We start from the raw sequence: 21,663 nt of genomic DNA on the forward strand, positions 1-21,663 counted from the left end.
AGAGCTCTGCTGGAACTTCCAGCAGCTCCACCTGAGCGGTGCCCGGGCAAGTGCCTTTGGGGCTGATAAGAGATTATTGAATCTAAATTCTTTTTATTAAACCTGCGTGTGACTTGGATTGGCCTCTGATGCCTGTAGATTTCAAATAAATTATTATACAGTTAGGCTAATTTAGGCTACTAAAAATGAATGCCCGGGTGATCCTTTATTTCATCATACCGTTGTTGTACTATGATTTTATTAAGAACATAGTACAAACCATGGGCTTTAGAAGAAACACTGCAGTGAAGGATTTATAAGCAATCACTGGCCATTATCTCTGTCAGGGTTGTAGTTAACAGACTAATAAATTCATTATGCAGTAACAAACTGGATTATCAAGGGCCAGCCCAGACAGGTGAAATGTTCTGAAGAACACAATTAAGAAATTGTCCTCCTTTTTTGGAGACTATAACCTGGAACAGAAAGTGCCTTTTTATATCATGATGATTCATTTAAGGATCACAAGATTCTGCCCTTGTGAAATGTATTATGGTGGCCTTCAAGGTCTGAGGTTTTCGAAGTGCAGAGCAGACCATGCATTGTAAACATTGACATAAGCTGAAAATGGATACAGCAGTTGAGGTTGTGGGGGGGAGGGAGAAGAACCAATTCAGTCTTCAAATGATCAAAGTACTACAAGAGGCCCATGAAAAGTGTAGAATAAGGTAATTTTTATAGAACCTGGATTTGAGACCACCAGTGCAATCAACTCAGCTCCTGCAAGCTGACAAGAGCAGAATTTGTTTGGGGTACTGAAGAGTCTTGGCTGGCATGGCCCAGTCCATGTGTCCAACTGTGACTGCTTTGTTGGAACAGCAATGCCAGGGCTCAGCTAATTGCAAAGGCAGGGACTCTTCCCCCCAAAAAAGTAGTCCCAATGTAGTGGTTCTCACCCAGATTTGAGTTACTGAATGCTACCTTAATGCAAGTAGCATCTCTGTATGTGAGATGGCCATGCTGTGTTGGCTGGATTTTGCCTTGGAGCAGATGCAGGTAAAACAAGCTCACTCAAGCTGGTGGTTGAGTATAATATATAAATGACCTCTCTCAGTGGGGAAAGCATGTGGCTGGTGTGTGCAAATGCCAATTAGTCATGCAGATCTGATCTTATGGTAGTAACCAAAGGATCTGTTCCAGAAATGGATTATATTTTCAGTCAATAGTGGGATTATCCTTTTATTAGCTATCATCTGTCCATTACTGCTGTTCACTATATGTGATGGTCACGGAGGTCCCAGCACTGTGGTGTTAAGGCACTGGAGGAAAATAGAACTAGAAGTGACATTTAGTCCAGATACCTGTTTCACACTGAATGATACAGCTTTGTTAATAAACTTCACATATTCTTGTGATGACTAATTGAGCATATTTCACCTATCTGACACCTCACTTGAGCTACAGATCATGTTTTATAGCTAGTGAAATAAAAAAAAAAAAAAACTTAGTCAAAGGAGATGCTGTTGTGCATAAAACAGTTTATGTTCTCATGTGGAATTATATTTGTAGCTGAACTTCAGTTCTGTTAACACGAGAAAAACGTGGTGTACTTTGAGGAACAAACAGTTGGTATTACAGAGTGTCATTGACAAAATGTCATGATTCCTTCTCAGGGCAGAAACCATTTAAGCTGCTGATAGTAACCATGAACTATGTATGGTCAAAATTATTGTCAAGCTTTATGTTTAAAATAAGGTGAACTGCAGTGTATTACAAGTAAATATTTGTCCTGTTTTAAAGAATGTTGATACTTATGGGTGTTTACCCTGCATTCAAGTTAGGATTTACTTCCTGCAAGCAGTGCTAGAAGAAAGGTGAAAGACATTTGTCCTCCATGCTGAACAAAAGCCACTGGGTAGGAACAGGTCACACCGCATCGCATAGAAACTTGGGTGGGATGTGGTTCCAGTGCAAGGAGAGCACCTGTTGGTAATTTCTGCACGTACAGCTGTCATGCTGCTATTTTCCCTAAGCAGAATGTATTGATGGGCAGGGCGCAGATCAGGATTTCAGATAACTGAGCTTTAATTTTGATTGTACTAGCAGCTAACCTTGTGTGATGCACTTGACTTTCCTCTGCCTTGGTTTATTCCTCTAACAGGGTGTCCATTCTGATTTTTCATTGGAAAAGGTTTAAGATATGATGAAGTCATTTTACAAAAGCCAGTTAATTACCACACAGAAAAGTAACAATGCAAAACCACAATGATTCGTCTGAGGACATTGTCAGTAACTTCACTATGTTATCACTAATATTGCCAACAGAGTTATTGTGCAATTCTTACGTAGGTAAAGTGCTTATTGAATTTGGATGACAGGCTTGGGCTCTGCATGGGAAAATACTTTGATCTTGGAAGAGAGCCATCGCTTTGAGAATGGAAGTTAAAATGAGGCTTCAGATTTGATTATGGCCAAAGCCTAAAGAAGCCTCATGCCCAAGGCTTGGGTGAATGGAAACTTTTATTAAACATGAGTGTTCAGCATTTGAGGGGGTGGAATTGTCTGTGAGGGCACACAGGATCTTGGAGTTTAGGAGGAGCTTGTACAGGCTGAAGGGGAACAAGGCCTTCAAGGTGAAGGGCCAGTGTCATTGCCCACCATCTTGCTAATCAACCAAGCTGTGGTCTTAATGATAAGTAACAAGATCTGTATTGACTGATTATCACTTGGACTGCTAATCTCAGGGAAGAAGAAATTTTTCCTTTGTGCCCGATGTCCCTGCTGCCTTCTCTGTTGATGACACTTTCCTACAGTAGTTTTATTTTACAAACTTGGGTGCATTTTTACGTGTTATGGACAGGCTCATGTCACATGTACATCATGTTCTGTCTGCCACTTAACTAACTGAGAACTTTTATCAACTGTCCTTGAATACAGATAGTGGATGGGACATGGTAAGAAACCAGAACCACTGCAGTGAATCAAAAAGCCTGGGAGAATGCTTGTTACTGAGATTTGCAGGAAGATGAAGTCCCCCTGAGACTTCTAGGGGTAGTGCCCTCCTTGGATTGGCACTGCTGGTTTGCAGACAAAGCTTAGAGGTGTCCAAAGAAAAGTTTGGGATCAGATTTTTTAATAAAACTGATTGAGAAACTGTTTCTGAATTACACCAGAATATAAGGAAGATTTCAGAGAGAAAGCTGCAGGTCAACAAATTCTTCATATGCTCCAACAGGCAAGGATGATGTATTTACTACTTTAATTAGTAGTTGTAGGTATCATTTCTTGAGAAATATTGATTTTTGTTACTTTGGTAAGGAAATCATATTCATCAATAAAGCCCAGAGCAAGTTTGAATAAAATATTGCTGTGATATCTGTAGCAGGACCAGTGACAGACAGAAAATCAAACACTGCTAAGGAAACGGAATTGGGCTCCTTTGCAATGTGGTGCCATGAGACCTCTAAAGTCTCTCCTGGAGCTTTAATTTTGTCTAGCATCAGGCTGATTTGAGCAACTCTGGGCCAGAAGCTTCTATGTAAAAGCACTCCCAAAGACTCTTAATGAGCTGAAGTGGCACTGTTCACCTTTACTGGTGTTAGGCAATAAACACTGTTGGCTGTGACCTGTTACAGAAGCAGTGGCAAAGACAATGTCTGCAGAAATGCTGCTGAATGGCAAATTGTTTTAATATTCCCCAGCCTCAGGCCCTTGCCTTTCTAAGTCAGAGGTTTCTCGGACACTCTGGCAATATTCCTACACCAGATTTGTGCATCTCATGGACTCAATGAAGAGCGAGATTACTGGAGAACCAGGCCTTAGGGTTTCATTTCAAACTTCTGGAGTCTTAAATAGGACTATGTCTATACTGCTCAGGTCAGCCTTTTAGCCAAAGGATATTCCTAAAGAAGTCAAATTCAGCCTAAATGCACAGGGGAGCTCCTTTCAGTCAGTGTTAGAAGAATAGTGTAATACATCAAAGATGTCACTTGGTAGACTTCCAGTTTTTACTTGATTTAATACTATTAGAACAAAAAGGATCTCTGTGTCCTAACTGTGTTTCCAAAATAGTAGCCGTCATTTTCTGTTTGTTTTGAATGTGATGCTGGAGAGCTATGAGACTCAAATGTTTTTAGTGAACGCGGTGTAAGGAAAACGGCTTTTCCCAACATCAGTGGCCAGAAAATCACGTGTTCGTTACCCCGGTGGTACGGGTGTAGATTTCCTGAAAATGAATCTCTTTACCTTATACAGTCTTCTAGTATCCTTTGAGTTGAAAGCGGTTTGTAATGTAAACACATTTTCTCAGTTTGCCTGAAACAGTAAGACCTAGTGTGTGACAATACAAGATGAATTGTTTCACAAAATGTGTATGCTCATGCTTATACTATGTGTCTGTGCATAACATGTTTGTGTGTGTGTGCCACTTATGTAAATACACACAAATCCCCTACCTAGCAATAGGTGATATATCTGTTTTGAAAATCAATGTTAGAGGTGATAGTTATGTCATGCATTTCAAAACCCTGTGTAGATAAGTGCATGTTTTCATTACAAACCATCTTACTTCAGTAGTGTTTTTCTTAGCTTGTATGTGTGAACTTTTCCCTCAGAATTCAGACCTATACCAGGTTTATAATAAAAGCTTATCAGTTATTAATGAAATGTAACCTTTGTTTCTAGTCATGAAACCTATTTTTGCAACCAATGCCATTTTGTAAGATGCAAAGCTAGTCAGTGTAGCCTTCATCAGCTTAACTTCTAGAGTAACATCTGACTCTCCAGAAATAAAGAGCATTTTTGCCATGGTCTTTGCTATGTCCAGATCACAAAACAACAGTGCACATAAGAAGTCGTAATCCTTTATACAATGATAATCTGAATAAGTGGTGATTCAGAGCTGCATTATTTTTGCTGGCACTTGTTTGAGATGCCTTTGACACATGTAATGCAACTGTCTGTAACTTGTAAAAGCATTTCATGATATATTAAGTGTATGCTGTATGAAACACAGTAGCAACGTGGATTTAATCTGTATGTGAATTCTGTATTTAAGTCTATTAAACAAATTCTTCCTTTTCAGGATGTGGATGTAAACAGCATACTCTAATAGAAGTATCTTGGGAAAGCTGTGTGTTTAAAACTTATACTCAAGTTAACATGCTTGGATTATGTATGAACTCGTGAAGCCATTGTGTTTCATATTACCATATCAGTAATGTGGATGTCCATAGTCATCTGATTTTAGACTGAAAAAGGAACAAGCAGGAGGTTTGGTAGATAGTTTATTAGCTAGCTTAGTGTCAGTTAGCACTTAATTGTCTGCTGGAAAGTACACTTAACATTTGTTTAGAGCCTGCAAACAGTCTCAGTAGATGTGAATTAACTCGTTTAACATCAGCTACACTCATTGGAGAATCAAAGTGTTGTGCTATGCCAATATGTGCGAATACAAGCTGCCTAATGTTTCAGTACTGCCTCTCGATCCCAGTGGATCTCTATTTGTTCTACTGTTTAGTATGATTCAAAGTGACATGAGAGAGACCTTCTCTGTTCTGGTGTGCCTTAAGTTGTGAAAACTCTATTTGCCTTAGAATGGGTGGCAAAATGAATGATGCATACAGGGAGTAGATCATAGAATCATAGAACAGTTTGGGTTGGAAGGGACCTTCAAAGGTCATCTAGTCCAACCTCCTGCAATGAGTAGGGACATCTTCAACTAGATCAGGTTGTTCCAGCCTGACCTTGAATGTGTCCAGGGATGGGGCATCCAGCACCTCTCTGGGCAGCTTGTTCTATGTTAGTGTGAGTCTTCCCCAGACCAGTCACAGTATAAAATACATTTGTTGGTCTATCAGACTAATGCCTGCCCTGAAGTAAGGAGTTTCCTTGTTCTCAACTGCTTCTTCCTCTGAACTTCAAGATGTTTGTGAGGTGCAATCAGATGCAAGCAGCTATTCCCCTGCTCCTGGCTGGCCAGATGCAACTGCCATCTCCACCTGGGCTCTGTACCTCAGCACAGGCTTTCAGGTGGTTATGGAGGCCATCAGGAGGTTGCCAAAGCCTTGTAGAAGAACTAAGGGATAATCTGTAAACCTGAGAGTTGTGGGAAATTTTGAGCTGCTGCTGCCCTCTGCTGAAAAGAATGCTTTCCTTGGTAAATCAAATATTAATGCTTTTTTTTTTTTTTACTTGAAATTAAGCAAGCAACTGATTAAAACTCTTCTGTGAAAAGATAGCATGTGTACTGTTTAGATGATTTGGTAGAAATCTATGCTTTCTCTAAATAATATCAACTTTCCTGTTTGTCAAACCCAGACCATGCATAGTTGGGTGGGTGAGGATTTGCCTGCTAGGACAACTACAGCTTCCTCAGGGCCTGGTGAAGGAAACTTGGAAGAGAAATGTAAACAGGTAGACTAAAAACTGTGTGCACTAATCACACTAATCATGTTTGCAGTCTCAACTGTCTGGCTGTGTAGAGAAACCTTGACTGGGAGCCTGAAAAAAATGTGTCTGTCTGAAGTAATTTTTGGCTTTGCTGTGCTTTTCTGTTAACTTTGTTGTTGTAGTCCCTCATAAGCAATCAGGGTATGAGGTCCTCTCCTTTTGTAGGGCTGCCAGTGTTGTGAGCCAATGACCAACAGAAGTTTGAGTAACCTGAAAACTGCTCTCCCGTAGCTCAGGCAACTACCTGCTTATTCTGCGTGGTCTATTGAATCAGCTGCAGCAGCAATCATAAGGCAAGGGCTTGTATTAAGCTTAGGTCACTGACCACATTTCCTCTCTAAAATAAATGGATTTTTCCAGTTAGCCTTGATCTTTTTGCCTAATGAACCCAAACCGTTTCGCAGACACTTTATAATAATTCAGCCAAGTAGCAGAGGTTATCGATTTTTGATTAATATGTCTGTCCAACACCCACTGTCTAGGTGAAAACAAAAAAACAAAAGCATTTGTGTCCCTTTAGCAGCTGACACTGTAGGAGGGCATGAATTGCATTGATCTAACTGTGAAACTTTGGGAGCTGCTACTGGCCTGTGGAACCTGATCCCTCGCTGCATTGTTATGAGGGAAATGATGAAGTTACATAAGTGATCCTTTGCAAATGCTTCAAGAACCTGACGTGGAGCCAAGACCCTCTCACTCGCACGGTCAGGTTCTGAAGTCACTGGAGTTTCTCCAGCTCAAGCCAGCAGAGAAACTGCTTCATTAAGATTAGATAATCTGTAAAGTCTACGTTATATGTCACTGAAAGGAGATGGATTAGTGTTCCACGCTAATGGTAGAGAGACACAAAGGCAAGGGAAAATTCAGATATTACTCTTTCTTGAAACTATGTGTCATCAAGCATGAGTGTTGCATGGAGAATGTTTGTACATTGTGTACAGAAATAAGTTTCTTATCTCTTGTTTTAAATTTATCTAATTCTTAAGTAATCTAATGAAACAAGGGCCAAGATTTTCAGAAATGACTGGTAATTTTGAGATGATGAAAGTGTCCTCTGGTTTGTTACAAGCTGAAAATCCACAGATTTAAAATTCCTAGAAACATTGTCTGTAAAAGATGTCCTTTGACTAGATAAATGTATGCTAGATAAGTGAAATTTAGAGAATGACCAAGTGTCTCCAGATCTAACAGGTGTAAAAATTATGCTCCTGATGCTTTACTTTACTGAAATAAGCTGTATTAGAACTGGAAAGTGTTGCAAGATTGAAATTTGGACCATGTTATAAATGAGCTTTCAAGCTAACATAGACATTCCAGCTTTTGAGGTCAGTGGTAATAGTGTTCTTGATTTCATGGCAGCAGGGACCAGACCTTTCTCTCTTAAATTTTCAGTAGGAAATAATATCTGAATTTTCAAATAATGGCTTTTGCCTGAAGTAAACCTAGAAGTGCAGCCGGATGGTTGAGGACTATTTAAAAAGAACACAACCAGGGTTAACCCACGTAGCTCCAGTGTTGCTTTTGAGAGCTGTACTGGAGCACCACTCCCAAGCTGTAGTAGTACTTGGCTTTATTTCAAAAAGCATTGACTATAGGTCTGTTTTCTTTCAGGCCACAGAAGACTGTAAGCATTGTGAGCAGCCATTCAGCTCTTCATTCAAAGCCCAATGGCCTGTTTGCAGGCAACAGCAAAGCTACTAATTAGCACCGTGTACACAGAATACTGGCAAACAGTCCTAAAAACAAGCTGCATTTTTGCAAAGAGGGAGGGTGGGCACAGTCTTGTTTTCATTAAAGACGAAACAAAAGAAAAATGGGAGAAAATTGAAGTGACTTCTGGGAGCCAAAACTTCCCTCAGATACCCCTGTAGCACAGCATCTGTGCTATCAGTGTTTGCATGGCAGGGCTGAACTGTCCCAGTCAGATAACTCCCTGCTTCAAAGTGAAGCCACAGGACCACAAAGTCCCTGGAGGAGCTTTGAAGATTTTGCTCAGATCTGTGAGATGCATCTTAGAACTCTTGGGCACACTTCCAGAATGTCACATCATGGAGTACATGTGCTTTTGCTCCTGTTTTGCTATATTTACTTAGAACTCCAAGGGTGATCTTATTTCTAACCCATCAATGAGAGATATGTGGGACGAATATCTGAAATCCTTTCCCACCTCACTGTAGCTTGGGCAGCTCCTGACTTACCAGTTGGTATCTCCAGATAGTCCAGTCTCTGAGCAACCTCTTAGCCTGGGAACCTTGTTGATCAATTTTCCTTTAGTTTGGTTTGTTTGTTTTTCATCTCAGTGAATATGATACCTGCTTGTTCTGACACAGATGATCTGCATGTCCACCACCTAACCATCTGGGATATGCATGCCATTCACAAATAGGAATGAACTTCGGCATGACTTGTCACTTCACATTCAGCTCAACTTGCTGATTGTTTTTCTGAGATCTCTTGTTTGCAGTAATATTTTTATTACAGAAAATACTGTGCTGGTGAAAACTTAGAAGTTCTTGGATGAAGAAGGACAGAAATACATGTCCTTCTTGGATACCAGGCAAGCTTCATGGCAGAGATGCTCAAAGCTTGAGGTCAGAGGAGGGTAGAGTACAGAGATAAGCAAGCCAGAGGGAAAACTATTTCCCCACTTCTTTAATCCTCAGATCTTTAGTGTGAAGTGAATAATGACACACTGTGTTTCTGTTCAAGTCAGTGAGCGTTTTGGCAGGAGGCAACATGGTCCATCTGGAATGAAGAGTCTGAAGAGCTGTTGTTCGCTGAAGTCCTTGGAAGCCAGTTAAGCGTGTTGTGCCTCAGTTTCTTTGTTGGCCGTATGAAAAGGATGTTACTTACCAAACTTTCATGGATGGAAAATGTTTTTATATACAAAGCTATGTTACTGTGAATTGGGGTTGATGGACAAAAGGAACAGTAGAGCTTGAATTGCAATTTGGACACTGAAAAAATGAGGTACTTTGATTCCTCTCCCATATGAAAAGGGTTTTTGTGTATCCAAATTCATCATCTGCTAAAGGATACCACTTCACAGGGAACTGCAGATACACTTAATTACTGCAACTTTGCAAACACATTACTCAAAACTCGTCCTTTGAATTTATGAGAAGAATGAATGTACAGTTATTGCCACAGCAGTGAATTATATTTTTAAAGTTCTTTTTCATTTTTAGGAAGCTTTAGGAAGTTCCCAGGAGGGTCAGACACTAGTGTCTGCTCTTCCTAAGTCTGTCTGTCTGTATGCTGTTCCAAACAAGAGCACGTGTAGCTTTGCTTCTTACTTTGTGAGTCTAAGCCACTGCTTTGTATCCAGATATGTGTTTGGGAGGTTGGTGTGTCAATGACTACATCCCTGTTGGAGGGAGGTGATGCTGCTGACCATCAGAGGTCCTTCATCGTTACTTCAGTTTTATTGTTCTTTTAATCAATTTTTGTATTTTTCTATATTTTCAAGGCAAAGAGAGGGGAAAACAAACAAAAACCCAAACCAACCAACCAAAACAAAACAGAAAAAAAAAGAACCAAACAGAATTGGTGCAATCTGCGTGAGTTTTATGATGCTGGTAATGTCTGGTTAGGAACATGAGATGCTAATTAATCTTGCAGATCAGCACTCTGTGATTTATTCTGCTTCCATTCCCATTTGATTCTATTGTCTTAGTTCAGGCTACGCAGAGCTGTGTGTTTGTTAGTCGAGCTGGTGGAGATCCTGTTCTGGCAACTATTCTTCCAGGTAGATAGGGCAAACCCTGTCCAGTGAAATGGCTGGTAAAATTCCTAATTGTTTCAGTGGTAGCCTGGTTTCACTTGTTAAATTTAGGGGAATTGGTGGGGTCTGGCCTGCCCATGGATGAGAGAAAGGTGGTTCTCACCATCCCAGTGGATCTTCCACGTGAGATGGAGTCTTCTGTAACTGAAACAGCCTCGAAGGTGAGACTTGCCAGGAGAGGTGGGAAAACAGAAGCAGAGATTGTCTAATGCAACAAACTTGTCAGGTCCTTAGGAAGAGGAGAGGTTGGTTGGGAAGAGAGCTAGTCCCATTCGTGCCTAAAATAGAAAGTTTGGGAATGACAAATTGCAGTCCTAGATTCTTCATACTTATCTGAGCTTCTGGTTTTATTTGTTTCCTTTAAATTTTTATAGTAGCTTGTTCAATTGAAATATGTGCTGGACAGGACGATGCAAAGATTTTCTCTCTAGCTGTGAGTAGCTGTACACTTCATGTTTGAGAAGTTAACAGTATAAATGCAAAAATATATTGTAAGCTCCAAGAACTGACAAGTTAACTATAGGAGTTAGCAATTCCTTATGACACATCACAAGGAATATGTCAAAAAAAAGTCTAGTATGGGAGTCTTCATTTTGATTGAAACATACATCCGTTACCATAAGGATCATTACCAACAGGATGCATACTCTTTTGAAAGAATGAAAACTCATGGTCATTTCTTTCTTCTTCTTTTCAGGCAGCACAAATAGTCCTGATTTCTCTCTTTGAATTGAACACTCCTGAGTTTACCATGTTACTTGGTGCCTTGCCAAAAACATTCCAGGATGGTGCTACCAAGCTCCTGCACAACCACCTCAAGAACTCCAGTAACACCAGTGTGGTGAGAGGCCCTTGTCCTTGCAAACAGCAGAGCCACGAAGGCAGCAGCTCACTGATACATGGATACTCTGCTGCAGATGTTCAGTAGCATGAATTACCTGTAACTTTTGTCTTGAAGCAACATGGCAGCAGAGGCTTCTATTTGTTACTTTTATAGGGACTGTTAAAACAAAAAGCTCAATTAATTTTAAATTTAATATGGTCATAAGCAGAACAGATTTAAAAATAAGTACTGAGTAGTTTACGGAAGGTGGTGGAGTTTGTGCTTTCAAGTTGTTGGTGGTTTTGAACATCCTACCATTAATGACCTCTTTGCTAAAACAAAGATCCCAATACCACAGATTTTTCTGGGCTTACCACTACTATTGAAATCAATTTAATAACAGAAATACTATCTACAAAAAAGTTTTCAGGATCTTCATGGCCTACAAGGTCTCCTTAGTCTGCACCTATTACCTTATGTTTTGGTTTTACGTGGAGCTGTTATGTATTTTGATTTATCTGAAGGTGTATGTTAGTAGATGATTTAAGTGTGCTTCTAAACTTCTTTTCCCCAGAACAACAAGGATTAGAGCATTTTTTGCCTTTTTTATGTGGAAATCTTGTGAAACTTGCTGGAATTTGAACCCTCCAATCTTTGCACTTCCACAGGGACAATCAGACCTTTGTGTAAGCTAGAACCGCAGCATTAGGCTTGCAAGCAAACAGACTGGATTGCCTGGTACCTTCAACTTTGTCTGAAGAGAGTTGGAACTGGGAGTAATTTCTACTCATTTTACTGTGGTATAAATGATTGTGCAGGCTAGTAGAAAAATGATAAGTTAGATTGCTTACTTATGCTCATAATAAGCACAATCAGAATGCTTTAGACAATGTGGAAAATAGCTGCATAAATTGCTAAATTGCCAGGGTAATGATCTGCATACTTTGGAGGCCTGGCAAGTCATGTCTGAGAAGCTGGTTAGCCTGATGGATTGATAAACCATTTCTGGCAATATTTGCAGTCTGTATATGTTGCGTGGTTAAAACTGCAGGTGCTGTAGATTCCAGAAAAGTGCACATGTGCATTTTTGGTCCTCACAGCAGTACTTTCAATAACATATTAATGTCTACATGAACCATGCCAGTGGATTTTTAGGTCAAGAGCCAGAACCAAAACTGCTTGTCTAGTGCAAACAAAGGCAATATTTGGACCTGTTGTTGTGTGCTCCTGCCTGTGCATTACGACACGTTGCTAATCCCTGTCTTCCTGCTTCTGTGCCAGGGTTCCCCCAGCAATACCCTTGGTCGGACTCCTTCCCGGCACTCCAGCAGCAGAACCAGCCCCTTAACTTCACCTACCAACTGTTCCCATGGTGGACTGTCTCCAAGGTAATGTGGCAGGCTGATTAAAACTCTTACAATATAAGAAAGGATTTCAACACTGAGTGTGCATTTGCAGAATATGACTCACTTTGAAAGCAAAAAGGAGGCCAAAAGTTTACAGTACATTGCTCCAAAGAAACTGTTTGAACATGATAGTACATGGTTGGTGATTGACTTCAGTGTTCTAGTCCTCATGTTATCTGTGTGATCTTAATGTCTTGTCTTATAATACTTTCTTTCATAACTAGGCCTTCTCCAGAATAATATTTGTGGGGTCAGTAAAGGTAATTTAAAATGGCAGCATTAGAAATGAGGCCTTGTTGAGGTTGCGAGTATCACGAAGTATATGATGGCTTTCAGGCCAAGGGTTTCAGATTGTGTCTGTTTTTTTAGGTGTGCTCTTGTGATCAGTAATTCTTCTGGCTGTTGTACAGTCCTTGTGCTGCTGAGAGAAGTACTGCATTTCCTGTTCCCTTCTGATGCTTTGTGAGGATGCAAAACAAGCAGAGGTGGTGACTGTCTTTCAGTGCTAAATATCTCTCCAAGCACTCTCCGGCTGCTCAGCAGCAGAATACTGATCTGATCCTTTGGGCAGTGAGTCTATTGCAACCAGTGTTTTGCTGAAGCTGCAGATGTTACCCTAGAATATATTGGTTCACTCCAAAACCTTTTATTGAGCAAACATATACCTTCCCAATATTGAAGAGTCTGTGTTTTGTACCATAAAAGCTTAGAGCAGAGCAAATAAGAATTTAAACAGTATGCTCTGGGACCGTAGAAATATTGGAGGAAAACATTAGGTTGTTACCTGGACAAGCCCTGATTCTTGCTGGGGAAAGCTGACAAGCTGCTTCTCTGGTCTGCCTACCCTCTCCAGGGGAGGCCATGTCCCTTTGTGGTGGAACAGACAGAAGGAAATGTGTTGGGTGAGGACTGCAGTTTGTAGTCCAGTGTAGTAATTTACACTGAAATGTGCTGATCAGCCCTGTCGTGGCTTGATGGACCCTTCTGGAGGGATGCTTGAGACGTGAGTTCCCATGTGTCAGGAAAAACACAGGCTTTTAGCCTTTAATGAGTAGTTACGCTAATTCCAGCAATATATGGGGAACGCATGGGGTTTCCTGAGAAAAGTTTTGATATCTAAATAGATCTTTGTGACCTCTAAATCTGCTGTAATCCAAACCTTGGCTTGTAACCTCTCAGTCTAGGTCAGGTTGCCTATTACAACTTTTTTTCAACAAAGGTTTCATTAAGAAATCAAGTGGTAGAGTTTCAGGGGAACGGTTCCAACAATGTTGCTTCCTTTGTGACTAGTTTGAGCATTGTTTCTATGCTGATTTCTGTCATGGGCAATTATGAACTGAGATATGTTTCCCTGTGGTTACATTGTGGCTTTGCTGGCCATGTTTGCATGTGGCACTTATTTTATAAGTCCGTGGCCTTTTACCATGCTTTTGGGGTTTTGCCATTGGGACACAACTCTGTTTTGCCACTTCACTCACTGCTTTTCTGTTTCTCTTTGCATTCTTCTCACCTCTCAATATCAGGATGCATGTATCAGAATATTGGTTAAGGCATTCAGCATACACTTAATACTTTGTTGCTGTTGTTTTCTAGCATTTGGGGTTTAGGAACTGGAGTTTTTTTCCCCATATGGTGTGTTCTCAAGGAATAGCTAAAGTAATTCCAGAGTATTCTGCCATTGTTGCCAAGACCAAAACTGCCACTGGTGCCACTAGTATCTTTAGAAAACCACCGATCATTCCTTCAGTTTTCTATGGAGTTCTTGGAGAAGCTGATCCCAGAATTTAGGTGTATGTTCAAGAAGTGTGTGCTGCTGCTTTGCTGGATTTAGTTATTCAAGAGTGATGTGTAAAAGTTACTCTTCAGTGATAGGTGAATGTGGAAGCTGCTGTAAAAGCCCTTTAAAATATTCAGGGGAAAAGTTCTGCTTTTTTAGGCGAGTGACCTCTAAGCAGTAACAGTAGCTCTAGATTTTTACCTTTTGTAAAAAAGACAGTGGCAAAGACTGCAAATCAGTGACTGTAGCTTCTGATGCTCTGTGGGACAGCATCCTCCTTGAAAATGTCTTGTGTAGCACAGTTTGAACATGGTCCTCACTTACAGAACAAGGGAGAATTTAGCTCTGTTTCTGAAGAGTATATGTGGACATCCTTCTTTCAGAAGAAAAGGCTTTGGAAGATGCACTATAACAGATGATGGGAAGTAGGGTACACTGCAGTGTTGCAGTTGTTGATACAGAAGCTTCAGTGTCATGTTTCCATTACAAATGCTTGTCATTTGCTATTTGTCAGTGGTGTAAACTGTCACTTTTCTCTCTACAAAGGTGGAAAATGAGAACACCAGAGTCGTTCTGATAGCAGCATAAAAGGATAAAGATTCCCACAGTTTCTCTCTGTAGCCTTCCTCTGGAACTAGACTTGGCTTTACATTTTTGTGGGAGCCATTGCTGAAAGGTTGTACTGAGGTCATGTTTGCCCATCGCTTGCTGAGACGTTCCGTGTGCGGGTCCTGCTGCCCTGTGCTGGTGTCTTGCACAGGCAGCCTGAGTGCAGGCGGCTGAAGGATTCTCTCCAGTTCTTAACACCAGCTCTGGCTTTGAAGATTATATTTTATTTCTTTTTGTCTTGATGCAGAGATTGGAAGAGTCATATTTAGAGATACATGTGTCTTTGGGGCTGGAATATGTATAGAAAGGATAGTTTGGGTCCCCTAGGCATATAAAAATGTTGCTAAGCATAGCTGCCTTCCCTTATCACAGATGGTTTGTGGATGATATCTTCAATATTAATCAGCAAGGCTGATACAGACTTTCTATAGAATATATGTGTGCCATTGCCCTTAGGTCACATTACTTCTCCCATATTATTGCTGTCACAACTGAATTCCAGATGACTGACACTTTTATTTTGTGTATGTGTATTTGTGTGTACATACATTTGAGCTCCGGGTAGACTTTGAATGTTTTGGCTGAACTGGACTTTGATGCAAACAACTAACTTGCCTGTCCAGATGATAACATCTGCTTAAGTATCCCCTGATGTTAGTGTCTTCAGAAGGGTCATGTGCTTTCAGGGCCTCAGGCAGAGTCCTTCCTTCTGCTTTCATTTGCCCCATCCAGCTCTGTTTCATGATCACTAGAGCACATCCACTGCATCTGAGTTATTTCGGCATTTGTACCTGCTTGTTTTGTTTTCATGGTTTTAGTTTTTGGGGAAGAGGAGTTATGGAAAGAAGAAGAAAAGCAAGGGAGGGCACTTGGGAAGACTGAAAATAATAGGGGAAGAAACCCCAGACTTCTGACTGAGAGGAAAGAATGTTTCCTGGGAAGAGCTCAGATGAATGGCTTGAGTTTGTGCTGGACAGAAAAAATCTTCTGAGATACAGTAGGATCTCATGATGTAGTATGACAAAAATGAAAATACTAAGTTGTGAAGTCCTCCAGTGTAAGAACACCGTTCTGAATGGCAGATGCACTTCCGTAAACTCAAATGTTGCATTCAGGTTGTGAATTTTCAAATATTCCAACAGAATTCTAGGTGAAGGAATAGCAAAAGAATAGGTTTGCCCTAGTGTTTCTACCTTTGTTAGCAGCTCAGAAACCTGTGTGTAGATCCAATTATTAAAACAAACAGACAAAACAACCACCCAAAAAAAGCCTCCAAAAAAAAAAAAAACAAACCAACAAACAAAACCAAAACAGAGCAAAAAAAACCTCAAGCAAACAAAAACCAAAACCAGACACACAACCAAACAAAAATACCAAACGAACAAAAAACTCCACAAAGGTAGTCTTTCAAAGAGGAAATGCATCAAAACAAAATGCTCACTCTTTAGTTGGCAATGTAGTTTGTGCTTGTTTTTTTCGCTGACAATAGAAACTGCCATTTGACAGTTTCAGTATTAAATTGAGCAAGGTAGGGCATGGAAAAATAATTAAAATAAGCTACCCACCTTATACAATAAGGACAAACCTGCATTGTTTGGTGACCTGTTTGCAGGTAGGTGAGACCTGAGCTATGAGGCTTCTGATCAGCAGTCTGGGTGTTGGGTGTATTTCTGTAATCCTTGCATGTAACAGCTGTGGGGTTTGATTGGTGTCAAGAAATTCGCTTGTTAACCAGCAGTCTTCAGAGGAGTTTTCAACTGACTTTGCTGCTTTTTGCACTAAAGCAATTCTTGACTTGTTTGCCACTTCTGATCTTGCAGTATCTTTCACTTGTGTGTACACAAATGTGACTTTCTGAGGTAGTGTACTTAAACTTAATAGAAACAAAGCAGTGTCCTGAATACTCCACCAGCTTAAGCATCTGTATTTTCATTCGGAAGATGATTTTGAAAATCCATGTACCATAAAGGGTACAGAATGAAAGCAAAGGTTAGTCAAACAGGGACAGGGATTGGATGCCTTGACCCAAGGGCACAAGATCAAACAGGAACCAGAAGGAGCTTTTGGAACTTTGAGAGATCTGAATTGACTTAGAGGCTGGTTTCATCCAGTCTTTGCTGGTTTATCTGCTGAGTCTTGGACCAAGTCCCCAGTTTACATGATGCATTTACACTCTAGGCTGACTTTCACTTACGGCATGTTTGGGGTCAGTTTGAATCTGGTGAAATAGGGTCAGATCTCAAGCCCTGTGAAGGTTTGCTGGTTTTGTAGGGGCTGTTTGCAAGCACTTATAGAGGTACCAGGAGCTGAACTAGACAAGCTCCATTTGGTTATCTGATTGAAAACGTCAACTCCAAGTTTCCTTTCTCCCACGGAAATCCTGTTGCTTGCAAATACCTGCTTAGAGTTTGAATACAGATGTGTGGTCGGGGATTGTTCACTAGGAACATATTAAGAGTTGCTTATAGAGGCTATATCCATTTGTAAAGTTTACTGGTCAGTACAAGCAGGGACTATTTTTGTGTGAACCATATCATTATGTTAGGAATAAAAGTGGAAATTAATAATAAAGACCAAAACAATGACTTATGGGGCTCAATGGAGTATTCTTGTTTAATTTTGTTTCTATTAATTTTTTTCTCTCTCCAAGGCAGCATGACAGCACTAAGCCACTCAGATTATAGTTTCTTTTTTTTCCTCCCTCTCCTTTCTCTGTTTTTTCTCTCTTTTGTTTCTGCTCTGATCACGGCAGTCGGTTCTGGGGTTGGAGTGCAGACGGGCTGTCGAAGCACCCCCCTCCCCTTCCTCAGCCTAACTCCATCCCCACCGCTCCTTCCCACAAGACTTTCAGACGCTCTTACTCTCCCAGGTAACAAGCTACCTGTTAAACCAACTTGTCTGAGGTGTCACAGTATTATTTACCTTTCACGCTGTAGGATTTGTTCAAATGTGGGAAATGATTTGCGGAGGCTTTGGTTGGAGGAGGAAAAGAGGTGATGATAGCTTTCAGAAAATGGAGGTGGCAGGTGGCCGCTTGCTCGCTGCTTGGAGAAGCAGCAGCATGCAAGTGGGAAAATAAAAACTGAGCAATTTTCCCAGACTTTTCCTCCCTGCCAGGTTCCTGAATGGGTTATACATCTCACAGTTGGTTTCCAATGCAGAACACAGTTGCTGAGCACTTTAGGCAGGTACTGGGTGTGTTGTGACAGCACAGGTAAGGTCTTTCAACTTGGGGACACTGTGCAAGCGACACATGGATACTTTCATCCAGGCAAACATGGCTCAGTAGGGATTTCACATCTGCGGTAGCGAATATCCATAGGACAGCGAGGATGAAGCTTGCATATATGATTTTACCAGCTGCTCGCACAGTGTGATTGTGGAACATCTTGGAAATCTGTAGTATTGAAATTAAAATCGTCCTTACCACAAGATTTAGAGGTTGATTGCTAATTTTGACATCTGTTCCTGTGCCCTCACATTTTGTTCCAGTCCGCGTACAGGTCTTAAATCGGTATACTGGGCTAAAGCTGTATACTGGTTTTAATAAAAAGACCCCTTCTGAATACAGATTTGTCAGACCTATATTGGATTATTTTTAAGTTTATACCTGACAACAGGCGGGCTGTAGATGTGATTTCTCCTGACTTCATTATACCTATTACCTGAGGAAGGACTACATACAAGTCTTCCTTGAAGCAAGAAGTTGCTAATGAAAAACTATCAAAAGAAAAGCAAACAAATTGTTCTTTGAAGGCTCAAAATCTAGGAATCTGTGATGACTGAGAAAACAATCCCACAACCTGTACCTCTGTGAATACCTGCAGAATTTAAACTTTAAATCAATGTTCTGACTCTTCTAGGACACTAAGATATCTGTGAAAGAGATCCATGTTGATTTTTTGAATTAAACTAGTTGAGATTTTTTTTTCCTCCATTCATTAGCTGTCACCAAAGTTTGGAATAATTTGATATATGTTCCAGCCCAGAACCTGAAAGTGCAAGGAAGTAGGTTACTGTGTACTGCTTGAGGATGCTAAACTGTAGATTACTTACACAGTTTGGATTGGAAACTGAATAAAAGTTTACGAAGTAAAATGTATTTCATGTCAGACTGGAAAACTGCCAAATTATATCCCGATAAACTTGTGGAGAGCTGCATTGTTTTAGTGCAGCAGAGGATGGAAAATAATGTTGTGACATCCTTAAACACTGCTCATCTCTACTCACTTCTTATTCATCCTGTGACTTTCCTCTAGTTTTCTGCATGGGTCATAGTTTTTTTCCTTTTGTATCCTTTTTTATTTTTATTTTTCCCTGAAAGATGGGTGTAGTTCCATGGTATTTTTTTATTCCCCCCATTGTGTTGTCTGTGAAGTATTCCAGCACACATACTGTCAATAGACGTGTGTTCACATGTAGAGTTTTTGTTCATGCAGAGCACAGACATAATGTGATCACCTACACAGGCTTACTCTTGACATATGAAATCACTGGATTCTTTAGATTTTTATCAAAATGTGGTTTTGTGCTTTGAAAAATGCATCAGACCAATGACTCTGAGAAATTGCCTTAGTCCTTTTGCGTTGCCGAGTCTGCACTTTGATCTGTTCTTTGGTAGCAGTGTAGGGCAAAATTCATCCCCGAGGAAAGAAACAATGATTTTAGCAGAAGATTTAGTGTCAGTACATTTGCGATTATTCCTCTTTTTTGTGTGACCATTGGTAAGTCATGTCATCTCTTGGTGTGGGTACGTGGTACAGTCACATGTACACCTTCTTGAATGTTGGTTTCATCGCTCACTTAAATATTGTGTGAAGAACCTCTGGGAATCCGATGTGCTTGAGCTCAAGATTACTCTTTTCGAGATCATATGAAACAAAGTTGTCCTATCCCTGCCTGATACTTATAAAGAATTTAAGAACTGCCTTCACTTTTGTCTGGAAAGCCATCACAGTGCATTAGTGTCATTCAGCTGGTTAGAAGCTCTAAATACTTTGACTTCTGTAGGTTTATAAACAGTTGGTTTTTTTTTTTTCCTGCTCTTGGCTTCTCTTTCTTCCTGACCTGACAGACGCTGTTTAAAGCTGGGGAGTTGTTCCTTGGTTTCTTTGCCAGAATACGTCGTGCTGATGCTTGTGCGATTGCAGAGCGAGTGTGTTGCGTGGGAGCCAGGGATTATGGCTATTTTCAGTGTGTTAATCCCAAAGGAATTGGGCAGCACCAATCTTTTCCTGAGTTTCCTGAGTTTCTTCCAAAACCAAAAAAATTAGTGGTTCTAGATATTAAACATCCTACTTTTAGTTCTGTTGAAAATAGCTGTGTACTCAGGATTCAGAAGGGAGGTTTTTTTTTCCCCACCCATCTCACAGGGAATCTTTCTTTTGTGGAATAGGAACATGGCTCTTTGTTCAGCCATCCTCTTCCAAGCCTATTCTGTCATCCTCCCCCAGCTGTTAAGAAATAGTAATTCACCCCTGTAGGGAGCCACTCCTTGGCATTTATTGACAAACAACTTGATGTAAATGTCTCAAATTCTTTTGGTTTATTTGTTTCTGGTGCTACTAAGATCTGAGACTCCCCCAGAGGAATTGTTCTCAGTTACTGGGTCTCTTCATTAAGTCTCTTGGAAAACTGGTTGTCATACAAACTCAGCTTCCCCTCCTAGACAGAGCAAAGCCCTGCCAATAATGCCTTTTCATTTTGTCCAGGTTTGTTGGAGCTTCTCAGCCACATCTTTTCATATCATCTGCCCTTGCATGCCTGGTATTTTTTCACAGAACTTAATTTTGGATAACTCCTTGAGGAATCCAAAAACTCGCATGGCTTTATGCTGCTCAGGAATTTCTGAGGAACAGACAGACTGCAAGAAGGCATCAGATTTGAGTGAGAGAATTCCCAAACTTAGGCTCAATATTGAAATGCATCTTTTATCAAGGCATCCTGCAAGTGGTTTTGGTTTTACTACTCTATCAATGAAAATGGGACATGTTAGACTAAGGTTTATGACAAGATGCATTTTCCTTTCCATTTAAATCTGTCACATTTTAATCCATTGATAGAATTTAATTTATTGAGAAACTTAAATTTCATTGATTTCATTTCCATCATCTGTCATGACCCTTTGAGTTGCTGTTGTGATTTGTTTACTTTATTTTCCTTTATAAATAACACCATTACCACAGTGGGGATAGGTTTTTGGTTTACCGAAGCCAGCACACTCACTCCTGTGGAATGTGACAAACAGTGGACCTGATTTCCCCTCACAGCGATGTGACACCACTGATTTCAGTGGAGCTTCTCCTCGATTTAGCCCCATTTGAGGGGAGACTCAGACCTGAAGTCTGCTTTGATTCCATCCATGTTTTGTTACCAGTCACTCTTAGAAAGAGTATGCCAAATCATCTGTCTCTGGCTTGGCATTGTTTTTGTTAACAGTCAAAAGCAGTTTCCAGTTTCATATGTAACATTTCATATACGTTTGGTCTTTAGTATGCTGGATTATGACACGGAGAACCTAAATTCTGATGAAATCTACAGCTCTCTTCGTGGAGTCACAGAAGCAATTGAAAAATTTAGTTTCCGTAGTCAAGAGGACCTGAATGAGCCGATTAAACGTGATGGAAAGAAAGACTGTGACATTGTAAGTATTTAATTCACGTCCCCAGATAGCTGAAATTTTAAAACATTCTGTTCAAACTTGGCTTTGGATTGTTAGTGTACAAAATCCAGTTACTCCTGCTGTATTCTTGCAAGTGTCTTCAGCTTATTGGTTGCTAATTTCTTATAGCTATGTTATGTGGTCCCACTAATGTAGTCCCTTGCTCCTGTTGAG

The 21,663-nt window shown here is 40.4% G+C and overlaps 1 protein-coding gene across 41 annotated transcripts in view; it reads left to right on the forward strand.

Annotated features, from left to right (window-relative positions):
* CLASP1 (cytoplasmic linker associated protein 1) overlaps positions 1 to 21,663 on the forward strand; it is a 170,528-nt gene that overhangs the window by 128,824 nt on the left and 20,041 nt on the right. For 23 of the 41 annotated variants that reach the window (XM_065840583.2, XM_071810828.1, XM_071810831.1 and 20 more), the window contains 5 exons: positions 6,298 to 6,393; positions 10,911 to 11,054; positions 12,318 to 12,424; positions 17,581 to 17,697; positions 21,321 to 21,471. In XM_065840583.2, coding sequence (XP_065696655.1) covers positions 6,298 to 6,393; positions 10,911 to 11,054; positions 12,318 to 12,424; positions 17,581 to 17,697; positions 21,321 to 21,471 — 615 coding nt within the window. The remainder of the gene's footprint in view (positions 1 to 6,297; positions 6,394 to 10,910; positions 11,055 to 12,317; positions 12,425 to 17,580; positions 17,698 to 21,320; positions 21,472 to 21,663) is intronic. The other 18 variants (XM_071810846.1, XM_071810847.1, XM_071810850.1 and 15 more) reach the window with 3 other exon arrangements.

The sequence above is a fragment of the Patagioenas fasciata genome, chromosome 7 (assembly GCF_037038585.1).
Source record: "Patagioenas fasciata isolate bPatFas1 chromosome 7, bPatFas1.hap1, whole genome shotgun sequence".
In the NCBI taxonomy this organism is placed as follows: Eukaryota; Metazoa; Chordata; class Aves; order Columbiformes; family Columbidae; genus Patagioenas; species Patagioenas fasciata.